At 36.3% G+C, this 23360-nt stretch overlaps 3 protein-coding genes across 4 annotated transcripts; 2 read left to right on the top strand and 1 right to left on the bottom strand.

Moving 5' to 3' along the window:
- On the top strand, positions 1-8642 carry LOC101742162 (protein phosphatase 1 regulatory subunit 36). 2 transcript variants are annotated; one of them, XM_021349077.3, is made up of 10 exons: positions 2-304; positions 526-622; positions 1140-1205; positions 1277-1408; positions 1652-1796; positions 2025-2177; positions 3030-3258; positions 7313-7477; positions 7831-7941; positions 8270-8642. In XM_021349077.3, exons 1-10 carry the CDS (start codon positions 213-215, stop codon positions 8379-8381), a joined length of 1302 nt encoding a protein of 433 aa, XP_021204752.1. In that variant the 5' UTR covers positions 2-212; the 3' UTR covers positions 8382-8642. The 2 variants fall into 2 exon arrangements, with proteins under 2 accessions (XP_021204753.1, XP_021204752.1); XM_021349078.3 differs by lacking the exon at positions 7313-7477 and having other exon boundaries at positions 1-304.
- Positions 8643-9459: 817 nt separating this feature from the next.
- Positions 9460-14465, bottom strand: LOC101741872 (uncharacterized). Its single transcript, XM_021349075.3, has 10 exons — positions 14210-14465; positions 13818-13911; positions 13688-13747; positions 13473-13610; positions 12534-12678; positions 12300-12452; positions 12000-12228; positions 11200-11388; positions 10436-10549; positions 9460-9624 (listed from the first exon to the last, which is right to left on the bottom strand). Exons 1-10 carry the CDS (start codon positions 14317-14319, stop codon positions 9498-9500), a joined length of 1359 nt encoding a protein of 452 aa, XP_021204750.1. The 5' UTR covers positions 14320-14465; the 3' UTR covers positions 9460-9497.
- A 4086-nt stretch (positions 14466-18551) lies between these two features.
- Positions 18552-21923, top strand: LOC101741724 (alpha-tocopherol transfer protein-like). Its single transcript, XM_004927807.5, has 6 exons — positions 18552-18804; positions 19114-19264; positions 19332-19436; positions 20228-20375; positions 21161-21362; positions 21667-21923. The coding sequence occupies exons 1-6, from the start codon at positions 18678-18680 to the stop codon at positions 21819-21821; spliced, it is 888 nt and encodes a 295-aa protein (XP_004927864.1). The 5' UTR covers positions 18552-18677; the 3' UTR covers positions 21822-21923.
- The last annotated feature ends 1437 nt before the right edge of the window (positions 21924-23360 follow it).

Below are 23360 nucleotides of genomic sequence, written 5' to 3' on the forward strand. Positions count from 1 at the left end.
TTTTGACAGATAAAATCAGAAAGGTCGTCAACTTCCATTGAACTACTTAATTATAATATTAACAAAGCAAAATTGAATCAAATAACAACCTTTTTGATCATAAAATTAAAGTCTTTGAAGTTGTTGATTTGTCAAAGATTTATGTAAAAATGATATTCTGTTAGTTACCATCATTGTAGGGAGTGTTAAATATATTTTTTTGAAGTACTGCGATGGCTGATGATGAAGAGGGTGTTTTTGGAGGTTTGTATGAAGACGGCCATTGGGAATGGAATGAAAATACAAATACCTTACATTTTATAAGGTACTAAAAAAATTCTTAAAATATTTAATGGGATAATAATGGGGGGGATAACAAAAAATTAATAGGGGGGATATTCTAAATCTCGGGTGTTCGAATCGTCTTCAATACTTGATTGTTACTAAGTACCTACTAAGAAAACTTTCGATACTTACTCTTAATATAAATTAATTATTGTTGTAAACGTTTCAGCAAAGCTATTATTAGATTATTTTGGATTTCAGCGATTTACCTCCACAACCAGTGGAAACTATTCAGATATCAACAAAAGCGCCCACTGGAGCCATAGAGTTTCGAGACGATGTAGATTTAATTGAACAGGTGCTGATTTTCTAAAATATAATGTTAAAAATAATTTGGAAATTATAGTTAGTCCGTGCGTTCGTGTTTTATGTGACCGGGCTGTGTTTATCCAATTTATATGAAACTGTGTACTTAGTTGATTTTTCCATTTAGGAAAATAATTCTGACCGAGTATCGTCGATCCGCAGTGGATGGTGCGCGAGTATTTTCAACGAATAGTTACAATAAGCCGTTGGATTTATAAACTTAGTGGCAAAAACACTGTTTATGTTGAAACAAACAGATGATGTAAACATTTTTTTTTCGCTACCTGATCCTTGGTAACTTAAGAGGCTATTTGAAATCGGAATCGCGATCCACTGAGAATCCTTTGAGAAACTGGTTGGGTTGTGTTTATGGGCTAGGTCGTACGTTGATTGAAGGGGGATCGGTACTTGGGGAGCATAAAAGTACTGAGAGTGGATCAGGGGATTCAGATAGGATATGTAAGCTTTATAAATTTGCAATTAAATAAATAAAAACGTTTATTTACTAGATACGGTTTCGCAGGCGTTACCAAAGGAAGTTGCAACCCGGTCAGGCAGACGTTATAACTCTTCAGGTGACACTTTCATCACTAACTGTAATCACTAATTATTAACAAATTATGTAATTATAAAGTTGATGTTATAGGATGTAAAGGATATTGCAATATTTACTGCACCTGTCGGTATATTAAGTCCAGTATTGATTAATATGCTTCATCTTCCCACGACAGAAAGGTTTTTGAGAGCACTGATTCTATGTTGCCAGTACTATTTACAGGTAATTATTTATTTTCACATAAAAATAAAATGTTTATCACGCTTTTGTTGTCAATATATATATACACATGTATATCTCTAGTATGTCCTACCTGATAGGAAAGGTTTACTTTCGCTCATGAAAATACCGCTATTCATAGTTTTTATATCATTCGGCGTATTCTTTTATATAGTTTTATAAATTAATACCTTGTATAAAAGTACAATATTTTAGTTTTATGTGTTTGTATTGGTTATAATTAAGATTGCAGATGAAATGGCAAATCGTATAATAGAATTGGAAGCAAAAGTTCGAACGCCGGATTGTGAGATAATCGAAAACGAATACCGCGATAACTTAGCCGATCTGCGATTGTTAGTCGCCAAAGAATATTGCACAATATTAATAGGTAATTAGTACTACATTAGAACCTAAATGAGCATGTAATCAAACTACACGATGACGTATGTTAGTACTATAAAGCAATTTTATCGCTTCACTGGTTGCTTATTTATACCTAATATTAGAACAGATGATTAAGGAATTATGAACACATAATGCACGTAGTTGTATTTTTATATCCACATATAACCAATCGTTATTTTTATGAAATAAATAAAATGAAAATTATCTTTAGGCGGAGGTGAGACTAGAAAGTTCCATCACATGGGCCCACAGAAAAAACGTCGATCACTATCAGATAAAGACGCTCGTTTATTCGAAACACTGTTGCGAATGTGCGTCCAAGTTGTTTGGCTGGCTTTGGGAAGGAAATCCTTTAATCAGATTGGTATTTTGATATTTGAATTTTACAATATATACATACTTGTATTTTGTACGGTTACGTGAACTATGTCCCGGCCTAATTCTTGTTAAGTGATTACCAGTGTGCTTAGTGCGAGTTCTCGATAGCGTAAAAGTTAGCTCATGTTTGTATGGAATGGGATCGTTTGCGTACGTTTGCCGGTAACTTTTACGTTATCGAGAACGTTAAGAAACTCGCACTGAGCACACAGAGCTCATAAGAGTGAATATCGCCAATTTTTACTGGTGGTGAGACGCATGGCAAGCTTGTACGGGTAGGTACCGCCGAACCGCCCCCCTAGGTCTTCTGCGAAGAATCACGCGTTCCAATTTGAAGGATGTAGCAGCCGTTATACAATAGAAATGAGACTTCAATCTCGAGTTTCAAGATCGAATTTCGGACGGGCTCACGATGGGCGTATACGTATAGTCTTTAAAGTAATTACGTAAGTTTAGAAATGTTGATTTCTATTACTTTTTGGTTATTATTAGTTAAACGTGGATTTTATTTATGATCACGTTAAGTTCGTATTTCCTAATAAAAGTTTATATCTATCTGCTGGATTTAATACCAGTATAGTCTCGGTATATATCGCTCGGTACCAGCAAACCGAGAGCGTCTTTTTTAGACCATGATGACTACTATACCGGGGTTGAAATTCTGTAATCAGGTACTGACTTTTCTGCACAAAAAGATTCATGAACACGTGTTAGGTTTATGAATCAACACCACGAAGAAGGGAATGAGTAATAATTAAAAATTTATCAATTAATTTAAAATTATCAAATAAGAAAAAAATAAGCTGACTCGCTGTGTATTTTGGTATTTTGTTTATAGAATTGGAAGTGAATCGAGTCTTCAAATCTGATATATTCAATACAGTTGAGCACACTCTGAAAACCGGCTATGTCGGTAAAATGACAAAGGAAGAGCGTTCAGTTTTATTTGGAAACTGCATTCGTTACGATAAAAAGTTGAACACAAAATCGCCATTGACCAACGAAGTGTTTTGTTCTAGAGATGTCGATTATCGTGTTATGGGTCTTGGAGTCATTAAATGCCCTCAGTTAGTAATCATCTGATTGGCCAATTTTATAAGTTACTAGCTGACCCGGCAGACTTCGTAGTGCCTCAATCGATAAATAAAAGAACTAGACTTTTGTATAAAATAAACTTTTTAACACTACAAGTCCGACTGGCGGGACTTTTGTGAGTTTTCGTGAGTTCGTTGTTCCGGGCTGTTGGCGAAGATGATACAGAAATAATGTTTACACTGATTTGGTATGAGGTTTAATATAAAAACGACACAATAACTAAAATAAAATACAAAATGAGTTGAGAATCGTACAATTAAACTAAGACTCGCAATATTTTACTGGTCGTCGTCGCGCGCGCTGAGGGCGTGTGTTTTCGCGCTCAGAGAGCTCTGTCTCAGCGGGCGGTAAGGCGGGGGCGGTATCGCACGTTCGGAAATTAAGTTCCGTTATATCCTCCCCCTCCGAGTCACTAGAACGCCTCGTTAGTGGCTCGGCAGAAACAACAAGACGGGGCCGTCCACGCAGGCGTCGAGGCTGTACTGGAGCTGAGACCTGACCGGTTTGATTATGATACGGCTTCAAATGAGAAGCATGAAATTTCCCTAAAACCTGCGAATTCAAATCAGTAACCTCATAGGTAGTAGGACTAACGATATTACTAATCTGATAGGGTCCGTCACGCTTAGGCATGAACTTCTTCGTTCTACCTTTGGCGGCATCACTTAACAAGTGCGTAGAGAGAAGGACTAGATCACCTACTTGGTAACTGGGACCAGATAACTGAATTTTGTCGGTTTGCTACTTCCTAACATCCTGATGATGTTCAGCGTAAGGCATTGGGGCTCTCCCTGGTCTGAAGACATCCTCGTTGCACTGCAGAAGAGAAGCTAGGCGGTTAACGCTCTGGAGGACACAGCATAGTTCCCTCGTCTTCTCTTAAGAAATCAGCAGCAGAACAAGGCGTGAGGTCACTGGGGTACTCGAACTCCAATGGAAAAACTCGTTCAGAACCATGGTAGCGCCATGTCGAAGTATGGAAGTCGATGGCTAAACCAGCTGCTACTAAAAAGTCTACACCCAATAATGTGTCATTATCCTGGGCGTCCGGAAATACGACAAATTCCATGGAAATAACTTTACCCGGTAATAATTTTACATCAAGTGTCGTTGACAACATTTGTCGCGTTTGAATTGAACCATCGGCAAGCTTAACACGTATAGAACTAGACACAAAAGACTGATTATGCTGTTGCAGTAAGGCGTAGAGTGAAGAACCGGCAACAGTTCGCTTGGCTGCGGTGTCGATTAAACCCCTACCTCGGATTCCTAAAATCTCTATACCTAAAATAGGTCGTCGCGCGTTGCCATTTTGCGAAGAAGTTACAGACGAAAGGGTGACAAAACTATCACAATTAAAATTTGTGGTCCCCTTAACCGGTGCATAAATTTCCAGTTTTTGTCCTGAAAAATTTTTGGTCACCCTACTTTTATTATCGAATTCCTGGTTTTGTCCTGAAAAAATCATGGTCGCCCTACTCGGTGACGGACCACGTGACAGGCACTGACGAGAACGTTTCGTTTTCCATTTATGTCTATTATTTACGACGCACTGATTAACACAAAATTCCCTAGGAGATACTGATTTCAATTCGCTAGGTACATGAGTGCGGTTAAAACACTCCCCCTGCTTAACAGGACGGGATAAGTATGTAAACAAAGGCGTATCATCGAAACGCGGCAAATTTGAAACAATTTGTTTATCAACACGTTTATGGGACGAGTTTACATTACATTTACGGGCAAAATTATTATTTACGGGGGGTGTACTTACATTATTACATGATACCAAACTTAGCTGAGCAGTGTGTAGCGATGAATTAACATAATTTGGGCGCTCGGTATGAACACTACTGGATAAAAACAAGTCAGGTACAGCCCCAGTAAAAACCATAGGTAAACTTGCCAAATTACTCACCTGGGCGGACGGCTTACCAACAGCTGATGTCTCAGCGGTCGTTGTACTTCGCGATCGCGTTCGCGGTATTTGAATAAAATCGACCGCGTTAAAATTTAAACTACATTTGGAACAATTAGAACGTATGACTCCGCTCGCGCCGCAACCGTAACATTTAATATTATTTACTTTACTAACTACGTTGTCGTTACTGTCATTCGCGGTTTGTTTTAATAACAATTTACGACACTGATCACGCGTATGACCGTAACTTTTACAATAAACACAGTATCGACGTTTCTCGGGTTTTTCGGCGGTCGGCGTGGCGTCGGCGTTATCGCCTGACGAACGTTGGCGCGGGGAAACTTCTACAGCGGCCGTAGGTACACGCTGCGTTGCAGGCCGCGGCGGCTCGAGTCGAGCGCGGGCGGCGGCGGCGGCACCCTTTGATGTCTCGGCGACGGCGTTTGAAGTATGCGCTTCTTTCGTAGAATCCTCAATACTTCGTGCTTTTTGCAGGAGAACATTGACACTGGTGATTTCCTCTCTACGAAGGCGTTTACGAATTTTATGATGCAGTAATCCGTATATCATATCGAGCTCCACTTTTTCACATAGGTCGCCTCGAGGTAGCTTCGCGAGGAGTGCTCGAGCCCTGGCGACAAACAGGTCGGTTTTCTCCATAGGCTGCTGGCCGTCTGCGAATAGGTCGACATAAATTCTGTGGGGTGGGCGGCGATCACCAAAAGCACTTCGTAGATTTGAGATGACGTCTTCCCATGTAGAAACTTGATGCTTGATACCCTGCCACCAGGTAGCGGCGGTGTGCGTCAGCAACATGGAAATACCTTTTACGGCTACGTCATCGGGAACATTGGCGGCGTCTCTGTACGATTCTATTGCGTCGATAAAACCTTCTACTGACTCGTCTGCGCGTCCGCTGAATACATATTTGCAGCGGCTGAAGTTGTTGGCGGGCCGATGGTCGAATGTAGGAGTCGCCGACTGCCTGACGCTATCTAACAGCTCCCGGAACGCGTCTAGCTGCGTTCGTTGAAGGGTGTCGATCAGCATGGTGATGTCTTCCGGGCGGAAGCAAACACTGGCGGGCGGCGCGTCACTCGACGGCGCGTGGGGCGGCGACGCGGCTCTCGCGTCGCGCTCCTCGGAATTGGGCATCTTCTTCGGCGGCATTATTTGACGACGGTTTAGTCGGTAAAGTCAGGAAAACACAAATCGTTCATGTAGGCACAATACTTTCATATATCACTTCACAGCTAAACGTTCGGGCGCCATTTTTAACACTACAAGTCCGACTGGCGGGACTTTTGTGAGTTTTCGTGAGTTCGTTGTTCCGGGCTGTTGGCGAAGATGATACAGAAATAATGTTTACACTGATTTGGTATGAGGTTTAATATAAAAACGACACAATAACTAAAATAAAATACAAAATGAGTTGAGAATCGTACAATTAAACTAAGACTCGCAATATTTTACTGGTCGTCGTCGCGCGCGCTGAGGGCGTGTGTTTTCGCGCTCAGAGAGCTCTGTCTCAGCGGGCGGTAAGGCGGGGGCGGTATCGCACGTTCGGAAATTAAGTTCCGTTATAACTTAAAACAAACAAAAGGTATCCGTCCGTCGGGGGACACATCAAAGAAAAAACAAAATTGTTATTATTATTTATATCCAAGCATTTTCATATTTATTTACCTTTTAAACCTTCTCTGGACTCCCATAAATAATTCAAGACCAAAATTTGCCAAATCGATCCAGCCGTTCTCGAGTTTTAGCGAGACTAACGAACAGCAATTCATTTTTATATATATAGATTTTTGCGAAGAAGCCTGTGACCACCGATCAATTTTGTTGTTCTAAACTGTTGTTCCATAAAGTGGGATTGGCACGAGGTATGACTCGTATCGTTTGATAAAGCTTATAGTTTAACGCTAATTGCTCTTGGAAATGTGACAGTGTTTAAGTTGTACCTAAGTGTCCATAAGATGGTAGTGTCTATGACGTATGATGTCTAAGATCCGATATCGGCAAAACACCAGACGACCTGTAAATTTGTCTGCACATATGATTTATAGCATTAAAAAATAAAAAAAAATATTACATTTGTTTTTCAGCCTAACTTCTCGTTTGCAATATTTACTTTTGACAATAGCCGGTCCTGAGGAGAATTTTACTGAATCCGGTATAGTTCTCGGTATTATTGGTTTGCCACGTTCTGCTTTCGACACGATGCTTAGACCCCTACCGACTGCTACGGAAGGAAAATCTAAAGCTTCAATGTTCGTAAAAAGAATATTAAACGAATATTAATATCGTTGATGTAGTGGTTAGTGACTATGACTACTGACTGTTCCGCCCTGATTCCATTTCCGATTGGAATCAATATCTGTGTTTAAGATGTTGCTATTCATGATCTCAGTGTGATGTTGGTATTCATGTTATTATCTCGTATGCGTTTTCTATAAATATATTTATTTTCTCAATTGTTTAATGGAGTAACGAAGACATTCAAATGTATTTGTAACAACCAAGAATTATGATTCGGAGGATTTTTAGTAGCACCGTTAAATCTTGATCGGAAAATTTCTGGTCCAAAACAATTTGATTTTGAGTTGCTTGTCATCAAATCTAGGTCTTCGACAAGCAACCGGAGCTCTAAAAGTGCAGCGTCTATGAGGAAAAGCTCTCATGTCGTCCAAAAATTATATCCTGACATAACACTACCACGAAAGGAATCCAAGGAGTAAGTTTTCTTTTGTATGTCGTCTCCTAATTAGTACACATACAAACGTCTCTCGTATACACATGAAGTATCTTGATATTAGAGACACGCATGGTACGCTGGTCCTTATTGTCACCTACTAGAGTAGCTTTTTGTAGCCGAAAGTACATATAGTTAATACTTACTAGTGTTCGGCCAACGATCGGAATTCGACCATAATCTGAACTGAAATAACACTAAATTCTACAATAGTTACAGATAAAAAAGATATTTGTTGACACTCTGGTGACTGAATACTTCACTGTTTTGCCTTTGCCTGGTTAATTATAGATGTGTGTAAAACTTTCAGTGTACGCTTTCCGCCGTCGTTTCCCGATGAGCCAGAGAAAATCCGTCAATGTAACGAAATGCAGCGACGGCGGTGGCTAAATAGGCTTAGTAAACTGATGAATCTGCGCTAGATAGAAGTTTGTTAAAATCTACCTTAAATATCTGAAGCGTTCTCCGTCTGTACATATCGGATCGAACACAGATAGATTGTAATTAAATAATGAACACGTAATACTTTAAAATGTGTATTTTTATATGTAGGTATTTTTTTGGACCATTACCGTATCGTTATGGTCCTAAAGGTTTTGTTGGTTACAATTAACTTTACATTTTTTGTTACTATTTTTATTTTGTATTTAATATGTATTTGAATAAATATTACTTTAATACGTTTTCTTACTATATTCAATAATAGTATAATAAGTGCTTGACAGTTTTCTGACATGTAAGAGGTCTGTTTTAATTGAACGAGTTAACCTTTAAGAAAATAATACTATTGAAGAAAATGATGGCATATTGCTGGAGCTAGTCAACTATAAATAATTTCGAAACCTTTGACACGATAATTGTGACACGAAAAGCGGTCCTGTTGTAGTTCCAAGTCAAAGGACGATGAAATATAAGTACGACTTAAAATAATGGTACCTAATTATAAAATTATGTGAAGTAGACGACACTTATGTCGGTTATGTTTTGTTATCATTACCATCGATTGTAGATCATTACAATATTGTTATTTTGGCGCGATTTCCAACAATATAATTTAGACTTTGTTTTAGGACTATCCAATGTTCCTGAGATTCACCGTCCTTGGAAAAGGTAGATTAAGTATTGGTAAATCAAAACAGGAATTAGTAGGAAGGTTAGAGTTAGATTCTAAGGTGCGTTGCTGGTCATTTGGACTGCGTTTGTCGAAAGACTGCATGGTGGTAGGGCGTATTGGAAGCCCACACTGTCAGATGTTACCATCCTGCTAATTTCTTCCACGAAGCAGTAAGACATTACGGTTTGAAGGGTATTTTAGTGTTGTATATCGAGATTTCGACCTGGGTCAGGGTACCGATATTTTTATCGTGCTGTCTATGAGATTATTATTGAGTAAACTTACAGAAAAAGCCGGTACCATTTTTAATGGATATGGATTGCTAAGATTAACTTAGTTTGAAGATCGATTAATACATTGAATTTCGTAAATAAAATATCATCAAAGCGATTGAGATTCAGATTATATTTGAGCTAAAAAAAACTCAGTGCTTTTTATGTTTATTTTTCCGATTCGTGTGTAACTTTATCCATCGCAACCATTTGTTTTGTTGATCTTGATCACAGGGGGCCGTTGGTAAAGTTTCGCAAGAAAATTCCGCGGAACTGTCTCTAAAAATGTATTAAAACAATAAAACTTGGTATGTTAAGATAGTCTTACATTATAAATGATCTGTCATGATACGGGTGCATGATACGGGTACCCGAGCTACTATGATCGCATTGTCATCATCTCTCTCTAAAAGTAGGATCTTAATGTTAGATAATAAATTTTCCCATTAATTCATATCGTGATTTTAAAGAGTGCTCTACGTAAGGTCGTCGAACTTTAATCCAAATCTAATTACTACAGGATGTGTTTTTTTTTTTAGCAAGAGCAACACGTTACTGATTGGATGCCAACGTAAGGAGTGATATTGCGATCTGAAGGACTGCAAAAGTAGAACTGCGTGGAGGAACGCCTAAACGGGACATACAACACAATCGAGACTTCGGTCAAGTTGCGTTGTCTATGGTTTTTTCTGTATTCTGAGTCTATGGGTTTCCGTTACGACTAGTGACGGGTGGGCTTACCTGACTCGGTAGCATTAAAAAAAAACATTCGTCGCAAAATATTTTAGTTACGATCTGAAAACATTTGATGTGGTGAAGATAGCTACGTCGACTTTTATCATTGTTTTGTTCGTTTAAAATGACAAAAAAACAAAATGTTACTTTCATTATTAGTTGATGTATTTACGATGAAGTAAATGACATCTGAAAGTAGGTCCCTGAGTTTGAAACACTCGAACGATGCATTAAGGGTACGACTGCAGCTCAATTGGTTAAATTGTTTATTATTGTGAATCGTGCTTTGATTTAAGCTTTGAGTAATGAGGCATGACTCACATTGTAATGAAAACGGACAGTAGATTTCACTTACGTATTACTTGGTTCGGGAATCACAATGTCTTTATACAACGGCTGCATAGTTGCGCTCGTAGTACTCTTCTGTTTTCCTCCCGCACTCGATCTGGACATTCTTGATGATGTCAACCTAATAATAATGTTATACCGGTAAGAGTAACGCCATCTATCGCAAAATATCGAAGGATCGCAAAATATCGCAAGTAGCATCTAGAACGCTCGAGAAGTACAACGCCATCTATTCTTAGATAGCGGAAACACAATACTCGACTTATGTGGAATATTCTCGATAATGCTAGGGATGTCGTATCGACAACAAAAGCGTTGCAGAGATGGTACGCAGTCGGTTAGTAATCCGAACTACTCGAAGCGAAACAGCGAACGGATCACCTGAAGCGAAGCGGAAGAAGCGAATTGAGAATTTTACTACTAATACACACTTTACAAGACTTTTATTACTAATACAGTGTTAATTTGTACTTTGGTGGAACTTTTTATTTATCCCGAACCCCACCGCGTAACAACAAATTTACAAAGAACAAGGTAAATTTAAAAAACGTCGTTTGTTGGTTTGTTTTTTCTACATTAATTTAAATTAGAGATTGCAGACTTTATAAATACAATAAATATGGTAAATAATTTCATCAAATAAAATTAATCCAAATGTGTTATGCTGTGGTCTTAAGCACATAATTCATACTAAATCGACCGACACTTTTATTTATAATGTTCTTAACTTTCATTGATCGATTTGTGGAATTGTATGTTGAACGAAAATACCTCCCCACAGATTGTCGAACTCTACTCGATGAAGTGCTCGCTCCGGATAGCGGGACTTTGATTTCCCGGAGCATTGTGTCAAAGTTTGATCGCGGCAGACCAACGATACCGAGGCTTATTTCGAACTTGCTCAAAAGTATTTCAGGTGCTATTAACATTTGTTCGAAATAACGTAGGCGACTTGGCAAACTGAAACATTATAATAAATAGAATTTCGTAGTTGGATCATTTATTGGGTTATCTTAGAAAAAGATGTGTGGTGTCGTGGGACACCGGATAGGAACGAAGTTCCATTATAAATATATTAATTTTAAGTTCTATTCGAGGTGTAAAGAAAATAATTATTCGAGTATACATTTTTTATTATGATTTTTTAACATGATTTTTTTATTGATAAAAATAAAAATAATCGCAAGGGTCAAGCACTCCGCAGGGCAATGGAGCAGCCTCGCCCTGGGAGAACCGCCTGCATGATCACGGTATCCCCTACGCCAGGTAAATATGTTTTAGCAAGAGAAATACGAGAACGTCTATCAACTGTGTAACATCTGGTCACCGCGATTCAGGAATTGTTGAATTTACGTGCGGCGACTGTTGATAACAAACTAAATAGAAAAAATCTTACCTTACGGACGTTTTTTCCCGATTAGGGTACTCCTCCGCATCGTCCCATAAGGAACTTCGTTCCAAAAAATATTGATGTCTACTATTATTAATCGTTTGAGTATATTTTTCGTATCATAAGATATTATAGCTTGTGTAAATTATTACAATAAAAATAATAATAGAATAATCTTTACCCATTATATTTGATAATACCGAGACCGAACATTCTGAAGTCGATGTGTCTACTACAAAAGGCTTCGTTCGCTAAAGGCGATTGAGTTTTAATTTTCTTGCCATAATGCACGCAATGTCCTAGTAATATCTTTTGTTCTTCATTACTCAGTTTTTCAGTATTCATTGAATTTAATCTATGGTCAGCGAAGTTAAAAATCGGGGTCTTGAAAATTCTGTGCACTTCCTTCTCTAAATTCAAACAGCCAGTTACATTATATTTTGTGCTAACAATTTAAAGAATAACATGAAGCGATTTTTACCTATTTGGTTAAACGCTTTGCGTCCGAGGGCTATCCACGTTATTTGTATGGCTATACGTAGAACGTTTTCGAACAGGTGTGCTTCTTTTTTGGTTAGTGAGCGCGTTTTCTTTGACAAACCCATGTGATGATACTTTTTAAACTCACCATCTCCTGCGATTATTAATTCAATGCATAATATTAATTCATTTTTAAGTAAACTATTGTAATCGTGCATTAAAAAGGCGATTGTACCCATAATTAGATTACAGTATTCTTTAGCAACAAGTAAACGTAGGTCTTCTAAATTAATTTGAAAAATTCTCTCAATTTCATCGCTTCTATGTGTACGAATTTTCGCTTCCAATTCTAACGAACGTTTGCTCATTTCGTCAGAAGTCTAGAAAATATTTAAAACACCATAAAATAATAATATTATAGTAAATTTAATAATACCACGTTACGATAACACTTAATACACTAATTAGTTTATAAAACCAAAATACTTTTATCTATAGTGTTTTAAGATATAAACTAATAAAATAATCTGTGGAAATTGAGAGGAAATGCTTAGTTACTTTCTTGTGACATTTTTTTTTTAATTTTTATTTTTATTGCACTTGTAGGCAGACGAGCATACGGCTCACCTGATGGTAAGTGGTTACCGTCGCCCATGGACTTCAGTAATGCTAGGGGCAGAGCCGAGCCGCTGCCTACCGCTAAAATACTGCTAGAGTTCGTATAGCGTTTTTAAACGTAGACGTCATTGTACAAAATATTGCGTTTCTATGTCTATTATGAAACGCTAGTGCTCTGACGATTTATACAAGATGATTCCTCTATATTTTTTCTTTTACCGGAGCAGAATTCATCTTGGCCACCTGGATCGCTTCGTTCATAAGCAGCGAAGAGTTCCAGATATCATTTTTGTAACGAACCATCCGGTTTTGTAATAGATTGAACTTCCCTCGACTACTAATGCGATTACACTTATGGGCTCAAATATTACGGTAGCTATATTTTTTTAAAGTAGTTATGTATTGACCACGTGTCCACACGAATATCCGAAATATATAGCATGGTTATATATCTCGCCTTATATACCTCCTTATGTTAAGTTACGACTTACGTTATATACCTCTACCGATTCAAAGTGCGGATTGTGATGTATACATTTGTTTAGATTTGAGTTACCTGTAGATAATATTGACAATAGAATATTAAAGCACGTAGGAATCGGTGTGTTGCTCGTAGATGAAGAACGTTGACTGTTGCTGGAGCTGATATTAGCATCTTTAAAGGTGCTGTGTAAAGCACTAAATCTTTAATATCCTGCATAAAAAAATATTCAAATTGACTTTTGAGTTTTATTAATATATCTTATGTATTAAACATATTTAAACTATTACCTGCACAGTGACCACGTCTGTCTCAACGGTTTTCCTTTGAAATAATTTACGAAATCTTAGCTAAAATTTTCAAATATAATTTAATGATATCAATAAAAAACACAAGCGAACAAAATGAAGCTGTAGGTACCTCGTCTAGAAGATCTAAATTATCTTTAAATTCTACCGGACCAAAAGTAGTCTGCAAAGTTGATTCATAAGAGGATTCGCGCCGCGGGCGATCACTGTTGAACAGAAATTCTTTTACTTACAATACACACTGACACCGAAATAGCTGTAAAACAGTCAAGAATAATAATAATATTACGGACTCCAAATTTGTTAACTTCTGGGCTGAGTAATGTGTTTAATTTTTCAGGTATTATATCCGAAAAGTGATCGTTACCCAAACGCAGTTCGAATTACGTGATTTTTATTTCGGCGATATGTAATTCGGTCGTACATTCAAAACTTTTGTAATAAATTTAAGTTGTGGACATTCGAGGTTACGTACCAACGACACATGTACATACGCTTGTTTACCTTGTGAACACGAGCTGCATAACATTTTCATCCCATTCCCAATGCCCATCTTCGAATAAACTTTCAAAGTTCTCATCGTTGTCGTAATTTGAAGAATACGCTCCAATCATTTTGTATATAAAACGTGGTTGAAATAAGGAAATATAAATAAAAAAAACATTTAAATAAACTGTATCAAAACATTACAATTAGTTCAAAACGTCATTGTTTTCAACTGATGAATAATAAGAAAATGCAAATAAGCTATGAAAATCAAGTAGTGAAACTCTTTTTGTAATTATCTATGTTTTTATTATTCCACTATATGGATCATTGGTTTAAGCGACATTCAATTTTAAATCAAAAATACTATGAGTGATTGTGAATTTCGAATCGAAGTCTGTTATGTATGGTTAAAAATTAGAAAGGGTTGTACCTACTTGGTTGCTTGAAAATGTTCTGATATTAATAAATCACTGTATATGTCTTATCTTATGCGGAAAAGAGATAAGGAATTCTTCGGACATATTGCTCGTAAAGAGTGTCACAATTTTGAACAGCTGATGGTGACAAGTAAGGTGGAGACAAACGTCCCAGAGGACGCAGTTCCACGAGATGGTCGGACCAAATACGATCTTCTCTGAACATCAACTTCCACAATGCCTTTCGTGAAGCTAAGGATCGAAGCAGATGGAGGGAAATCGTACGGACGAAACTGATGCAGCGTGGGAGTCACGACCCTGAGTAATGACGAAATGATGACGAATGAATGAAAACGACGCGAGGAGGAGGATGTCTTATCTATGAATCACTGACTACATTCGTCATATTAATGTCAAAAGAAATCACCGAAATATTCTTCGTTTTGTCTTTGAAAAATTAGAATAGCTGATCTTCCTGACTTGATCTCAAACAATTTTTTCCAAATAAAATTTTATCGTAAGCTTTGATCACACAAAATGTTAAACAAAAAAGATTTGGTAGCGTTAACTAGACATTCGAACGGACCAACGAGAATAAATTTTTGTTATAAATACAAGATAATGTTTGAAGATATTATAAAAATGAACACTAACACTAACATTACTGGTGATAGCACCTCTTGTGAGTCCGCACGGATATTATGTACCATCACCCCGCCTATTTCTGCCGCGAAGCAGTAATGCGTTTCTGTTTGAAGGGTGGGGTAGCCGTTGTAACTATACTGAGACCTCAGAACTTTTATCTCAAGGTGGGTGGCGCATTTACGTTGTAGATGTCTATGGGCTCCAGTAACCACTTAACACCAGGTGGGCTGTGAGCTCGCCCACACACCTAAGCAATAAAAAAAAAACCTGTCCTCGTGAAACTGAAAAGGCCTCCGGACCACCAGTAATCCCTCAATCATAAAAAAAATAAACACTACTTTCATTAATACTGCTTTTACTCCTATGCATTATTATATAAACATGCCATTAACTGTATGTGAGCTCAATAAGCCTTCATAATACGTTTAATGGCGTTCAACAATGTGTTTTCTAATAGTTGCGAGGGCAAGGTAGAGAATATCAGGGCAGGAGCGGCCCTACTTTGAAAGCGTCTGTTGGACCGTGAGCGGCCCACTCACCCGACTGTGAGTTGCTCATGGGTACATAATGAGTTCATACACTGCCGATGTTCTGGAAACTGGGCTGCCTCAAAATTATGTTTCTTATAGTCCACCAATTAATCTATGTATACCTATTGCTCGGGTTATTTGAAAGGTTTACGCGGGTTGCAATACGCATTTGTCTCCGTTGGCATATTGATAATATGCTATGACTAGCTGTACCCGTTCGCTTCGCTGGGAATTTAAAATTAACATTAATATTTCTCACCCCCATAAAGATTCTCATCATTAACACCCCCGCAACTGGTTTAGGGAGTCCAATATTCATATAAATATTAGCCTATCCATTAAGTACATGTATTTTCTACATGGATACCAAGTTTCAAGTCAATCGGATGCATGGTTCAGTAGTTTTATAACATCTTTAAAAACCACTGTAGATTTATATATTAGTATAGATATTCTTTGTATATATAAGCTTTTCTTGTGTATTTCACATATTTCGTATATTTCAACAGAGTTAATTTAAATATTTAGGTATGTACGTTTGTTAGGGCGTATTCTAAATCCGAATGGCTAAGCACTACCACCTCCGGTAGGAATCGGTGGTTCTGCTGCGAAGCAGTCATGGCTTCATATAATTAAGACTTTGACTCATGTTAAGAAGGATGGTGATTGCATTCAAATTATGTATAAGGGTTTCAATAACGACTTAACACCAGGTGGGCCTTGAGCTCGTTTACTCGTCTTTGCAATAAATAAATAAAATAGAATAACATTATAGCTGTGCTAATAAGGCTGTCTTATAATCAGGTCCAGGGTTATCATTGATTGAAAGTTGAAGAAAAATTAATAAAATCTTAGATAGAAGTTCGTATTGATATTATATATCATTTAATATTGTATATTATCTTTATTGTCTTTGCAGATAGAAGCATGTGATGGACCCATCTGCTGGTGAGTGGTCGTCTTCGCTCATGATCGTAATCAATGTGGGGTGTTTAGATAAGCTGCTGCCCACCTCCAAAGACTCACCTCTAATCTCATTGGAAGAAGTACATATTACATATAAATTATTATAGTACATATATATTAATACATGATGGAAAAACTTTGTACCCCTTTTTACGAAAATGGCGCGGACGGAGGAATATGAAAACTCCCACAATTATAGAGAATATAGAGAAGGAGTGTTAGTTTTTGTTTAATTATGCATAAAATTCATTAAATCAATATGCAAAAAAACATTAAACACACTACGATGTATTTGACACAACACGCATATATACGCTTTGTTTGTGGTCAAACTTTTGTTAATGTTTAAAGTCTGTGGACAAATTGAGAATAGATTTTTATTTAAATAATATTTATTTTAATTATTTTTTATTTGTCTTTAATATTATTTGTCTATAGTGTAGTCCTGGCGAAATCTGTGATTATGGAAGAATAGTCTTTATAGAAATAGGCAGGCTGGTGGTACCTACCCGCGCGGACTCACAAGAGGTCCTACCACCAGTAAAAATGTATGTAGCCGAATGTATATGTAAACAATTGATATTTGTTCATATTGGAACAAAACTGCTATTTTAGGACGTTTACAATGAACTTATTTATGATTATTTTTTATATTCGTAAGTACTCATGTCACGACTCTCGTGATTAAAGAGAATGAAGCAAGGACCAGCGAGAGGAAACAGTTCATAAAAAAAAATACAATACTAACTGGAGCTCGAAATAAATCTCTTAAAATAGCAAGACGTATACTTATTGTATTGTATTCTGCGTCACATATGTCAATCTCGTTATACTATCAGACATGTTCCACGAGAGTCGTAACCTCCATGTAACGTTAAAATTAAGTATAATATAATTCGATTTTTTTTAATTTTATTTTGTGAAACAAACTTACGACTGTGGTCAAATTTCGATCAAGTAATTATCAATTAATGTTTGTCAAAGATAATTAATTAATCAGTTTATTTAAAAAGATTGGGAATAAAAAAGTTCACGACTCCCGTGTTATCGTTTTTTGTATGTAATTACATCGGGAATGTGCATAAAAATAATAATGACGTATTTGTTTGATAATTTTCTACACAATTTTCCCTGGACATGTAGATCTAAAATGAAATTTTTAGTAGCATGTTTGTTTAATGCAGACAGCTTTAAGCTGGCCATAAACATTTACGAGATGTCCACTATTTCTGAGCTAAGGGGAGTCCAATCAAACTTGCAAGTCCGAGGATTTAGACCAACGATATAATATACGAACCCCGGATTAGGACGTGGTTGCGTAAATATATATAAATAGAACGTGCAAGTACAGCTTGCACAACTACAAACTTTTTAGGAAATGTTCACGAGTTAACTTCGCTTGCATCATATTAATTACTAGCATGTAAGTTATAGTTTTATTCATAGCATTACTGATGTCAATGAGCGTAATGAGTGATAAGTACTTACCATCAAACGGGCCCTGATCTCGGCGGCTTTCGATGATGATAAAAATACGATTTATGAAAATGAAAAAAGCTATTCCCTTATTCCTAGAAGCTTACATCCTGAATATAGAATTTAGAAATAAAAGAATTATATAGTTTAATATCAGCGAATCTTTGTTAATTTTGATTAATTTCGGTTTGTTACGAAAATAAATTGTTAATGTACAGATCAACTATGTCGTGTAATAACTAAATATTATTGACCTTGATTCGTTTTCAATTGGAGACATAATACAGTTCAACGACTTAATATTCAATACACAGATGCGATCCCAATTCACATTCGACCATTTGCAATTGCGACCCAGACAAACAAACAACACTGCCTTGCCACGTTCGATTTTGAGCGGTGAATTACTTGAATCATATTAAATACTGTATTGTTGTAAGAAAGTGTAATATGACAATCGAAGCGATCTCAGTTCAATATGAATATAAGAAACATGTGAATATAAGACAAGAAATGGTCGAGAATTTACGTGAATGGATTCGGAAGCAGCCGCATCTTCCAGCTGAGTTTATAACTGGTAAATAAACAGATTTTATTTTGTTTTATATGAAATTTAATCTCTACGTCTCTCTTTATGAGTTTCAAAGAAGTGTTTACTTTAACTTAAGTAAAGAGTTTTAGTTTTTCAATAGCTTTCAATTTACGTGAACTATTCATTTTTGTTATTCGAATGTTTAGAGAGCAATACTTTGGTGTATTTACATCAGTGGAGTAATATTGTCTCACTTTTAGAATAACTAGATCTTGATATAAACTATAGAAGTATTACGTAAGTCATCGTGGCAACGATTTCATAAAATTAATATAACGATATCGTTTCTTTAAGATCTTGATATAATACTCGCATTTCACTGCTGCGAATATGACACTGAGCGAACAAAGCACTTGATTGACCTCAATTTTACAGTCAGAACATTGTTCTCGTTTTATCAAAACAGAGAAGTAAACGAATGTATTGAAAAAGCCTTGGACACTTGGTATGTAGTTTTAGATGTTTTAGTTTTAGAAAAGATCACATTAATGCTATTATAATCTTCTTTATAGGTTAGTGACACCACTAAGCACCCCGACTAAGAAAGGATATCGACCGATATACTGCCAGATCTTGGATTCGGACCCTAATAAATTTGTCTATCAGGATGCGGTTAGGTACGTATTTAGATTTAAAATAATTAATTCTGTGACGACATTTACTTTGTTCTTTTGATCTGCATTTCAAATTTTATCCTACTTTCAATAATACTGTGACCAATAATACAATGGTTGATGATTTAGCTCTATTGCGCATAAGACGAGCCCGGTTTTCAAATCTTCGGCGTATATTAAGAAAGGTTTATGTCTAGTAATGTAAGAGTATGGTCTGTTTACGATGATCATGATAACGCATTAGGTTTTAAAGCGGTAAATGGTCAGTAAGAGATACAGTAAATTGATCGATTTTTATTTCGTTTTTGTAGATACGCTTACGGCTTCCCTGACTTTTAGTGATCACGGAGCTTGTAGACGTTTTCAAGCGAATATCGCCACCTAGTTTGATACAGCGAATCTTGTCATATCTTGTCTGGACCTAAAGTGGTTACCACCGCCCTACCGACTACAATAATATAAATGTCGACACCTCTTAAGAGACACTAGCCTGTAGCCTCGATTTCATTGATAAATTGGGTTATGCTCTTTTTTTTGGGCAGTCAGGCGAACCTCATACGAGATGTCCTTGTCTACGGGGTGCTCAGAATATGTGGGACTTGAAGGTCTGCGGATGTTGGGAGCAGACCGTGGGCCCAAGGATATAAGAGCCATTCTATCCTTCAATCTGATAACAATGTAACTAAATGACGAGAATGAGCTTGTAGGTAGTGTAGAGACGTGTGAACTCACAACAGGCCCCCAATCACTGGTAAATAATTTTCGAAAATTTACTTATATTCAAATTATTTCAGAGCTTTCACAATGATAGTGGACTTATGGCAGTACGAAGAGGGAACTGTACCCGGAATAGTGATTATATTGAACATGAAAGACGTATCACTTGGACACATTTCTCAAATAGATTTGATTGTTGCTCAACAATTCTTTTATTATCTGCAGGTACTTATTATCTTAATTATTTACTTTCTCAAGTTGCGGTAATGGTGTATTTTGTTTGTTCCATCGCAGGTCCCTAGCTTAAAATAAACTACAAAGGGAAGATGTTTTTACCTGGTATGTGTTTTGGCATTGTAGACCGTGACGAACATTATTGTTTGGGACTTTTGTTATGAGTTTTAAGCATCCCCGAGTCGTGTATTACAAGCATTCTAAAAATAAGCGGGCCTTAATTGAGAAAGATTTCTCGTGCTGGCGGTTGATGCGTCTCTATTGAGTTAATTAAAAATAACGATAACTTTTATTTAAAACGAATAAATTCTTGCCACGTTTCGGTATCTCTCGAACGAGCATCTCTATTTTTTATTACACTAGTTGGGAAAGCTAGCTCATGGTTCACCTGGTTTTACGCGGCTACCGGAACTCACAAGCATGAATGCCACTACCCACCTCGAGAGATGAGGTCGAAGATTCAATCTTATTAATGGTTGTGCCACCCTTCAATCCACAAGGTATCAACTACTACGCGGCAAGTTGAGCTCTTGTTGGTACATACCCGTGCAGACTCACAGTACAGCCTTACTATCAGTAAATTCAAATAGTGTACCGATTTTTTTGAACGACTTGTACACTAACATCAGCAAACTGAATAAAACTTATATTCAGTTGAAGAAACAAGTGAACTATGCTGCTTTAAAAACGAGCATAATGTTCATCAATCATAACGAATGTATAATAAATATTTTACTAACCGAAATTTGAAATAAATGTTCCCTTATTATTCGCAGGAAAGTATGATAGTGAAACTAAAAGAGTTTCATTTCATTAATGCACCGAGTCATATGGATAAATTAATGATGATGATAAGACCGCTTATGAAGGATACGTTTTTAAATGTTATTAAAGTACACGAAGCGGGTTCTAAGACAATTGAAGAATACTTTTCGATTGACGCACTGCCAGAAGAAAGTACTGGGATCATATTGAAAGGTATTTTGGAATTTTAAAGAATCTTAAATGGAGAAGATCTGCCGCGGAGCTGAGCCTTGATTCGATTTCGAAATCAAATAAAATATTAAATCCCTACCTACAGATTTGATGACTGGGTTATGTAATGTATGTAATATGGGTGCAAAAGCCTACTTAAAAAAAATGTATATTTTGGCTTTCTCATAAGACTTTCTAATACTAAACTTCTTTTACCCAAGTTCCTGCAATTGTATCTGATCTTTAATTTAAACTTCATGTACTTTATTATAGTTATAGTATTGAATAAAAATATTTTAATTTACAGAAAATATATTGAAAAAATTAAAAGCTAACAGACAGTTTTTTGAAGATGAATCCAAGAAAAGAGTCAACGAAGCGAAACGTCCTGGAGGACCAAAAACAATTGCCTCGTTTTTCTCTAATGTAGAAACATCTTTCAAGAAACTTGAAATAGATTAATGGACTTTAATATTACTTAAATATATATGTACAACTCCAAGATGATGCCACCTAATAAAATTACATTTGATTAATAAATATTTAGAAATTTGTTAAAATCCATTTTTTGTTAGTACTTTAAACAAAACTCAAAATATGAATTGCCTGAAAATTATTTTTAGCTTCAGTTATGTACTTAATTAGAATTCGAGATTTCTGTGTAATGATTAATTAGATAAATTTAATAGTTCCACTAAACATATTTCATCTATTTAGGGCAAATATCTTCATCGACATCGTTGATGTGAAATATTTATTATATGAAGCTTCTTAACTAACTTCATGTTTTCATTAATTATTGATATACTGACTGATATTGACTTGAGTCTAATTTAATATAGTTGAACTTACAATGTTGTATGACGTCAGCAGTTTATTTCAATGCAATAATTCCCAGAGCGAAATTATTCTTCAAGAAATTCCTTCAATCTACTTCAAAGATTTTGGTAATAAAACTGCACAGAATACTGATTCTTTGAAATATGACAAAAATAGGGAATTCAAAGAAATTTCAATTGAAAATTTTCTATCAAGACATCTATCTAAAAATTCTATTAAAAGTTTAATCTAATATTTGCTGAGTGAATTCGTATCGATTGACTGAATATTTGAGTGTACTTCTTTAGAAGTGTTTCTATATTTAAATATTAAGTTAAATAACGACATTTTTGTGATTTCCAATATTTGAAAAAGTGAAATTATTTGAACCTTTGCGTAAATTACGTGAAAAAAAACATGTTTTACATATTTTAAAATAAGATATTGTTGAGATCGATGTTAGAATGACGATTTCACTGTTGAAATGAAAGCGTGAACAAATTGTCAAAAGTAATATAACAAAAATCATTCATTTTCGAATTCCATCCGATTGTCCGGTTCCAATCAAAGAAATGACGAAATAAATTCATGTGATGTTTTTAATGACGTCTACAATTCGCGAAAATTCCACAAACGTTTCAATAGTAAAATCGGTGAATGGAATAAAGTGCATGTGCTGCCACATACCTAGTAAATAATTCTGGAGAGCTTCGCCATCCGCACTTGCAATAAAACGAACAACGCAATTTAGCTAGTGCTGTATTCTGACGATGTACTTTTGTGTATTATAAAACGTACTCGCATCCGTTAGTGGCATTCGTAAAAAAACTACGTGCTAGAAGGAATTCTAGCTACAAGTTGTAATGTAATTCTCACTGTCTGATTTATCTCGAGATATTCGGATACACTAGTATAGTTTGATCAATCAGTTTGGATAGAATTTTGTTTTTTTTTAAGTAAGTTCGATAAATACCTTACAAAAAACGGACACCGAAATCGCACATCACTCGCCCATTTTAGCGGCGTATGTTATGTACGGTTATCCGATTTGCGGGAATGGTATATAAAAAATTAAAAGTGGTTGTATGGAGGTGCAATGTGCGACCGCGGCTGCATCACTCGCCGCTTGCATAAAACATGCAAATTGGACCACTTCACTGGTGTACCTTAGTTCACTCGCTT

Source organism: Bombyx mori, chromosome 13, assembly GCF_030269925.1.
Source record: "Bombyx mori chromosome 13, ASM3026992v2".
Lineage (NCBI taxonomy): Eukaryota > Metazoa > Arthropoda > Insecta > Lepidoptera > Bombycidae > Bombyx > Bombyx mori.

Bases quoted from the DNA above. Each gene is read 5' to 3' on its own strand.
- LOC101742162 (XM_021349077.3), top strand. From the start codon at position 213: ATGGCTGATGATGAAGAGGGTGTTTTTGGAGGTTTGTATGAAGACGGC. The intron at 623-1,139 runs GTGCTGATTTTC...TTTATTTACTAG, and splicing joins ATGTAGATTTAATTGAACAG to ATACGGTTTCGCAGGCGTTA. The intron at 1,206-1,276 runs GTGACACTTTCA...TTGATGTTATAG, and splicing joins CAGACGTTATAACTCTTCAG to GATGTAAAGGATATTGCAAT.
- LOC101741872 (XM_021349075.3), bottom strand. From the start codon at position 14,319: ATGATTGGAGCGTATTCTTCAAATTACGACAACGATGAGAACTTTGAA. The intron at 12,453-12,533 runs GTACAATCGCCT...TAATAATCGCAG, and splicing joins ATACTGTAATCTAATTATGG to GAGATGGTGAGTTTAAAAAG. The intron at 10,550-11,199 runs GTATTTTCGTTC...CATTATTATTAG, and splicing joins GTTCGACAATCTGTGGGGAG to GTTGACATCATCAAGAATGT.
- LOC101741724 (XM_004927807.5), top strand. From the start codon at position 18,678: ATGACAATCGAAGCGATCTCAGTTCAATATGAATATAAGAAACATGTG. The intron at 19,437-20,227 runs GTACGTATTTAG...AAATTATTTCAG, and splicing joins GTCTATCAGGATGCGGTTAG to AGCTTTCACAATGATAGTGG. The intron at 21,363-21,666 runs GTATTTTGGAAT...TTTAATTTACAG, and splicing joins TACTGGGATCATATTGAAAG to AAAATATATTGAAAAAATTA.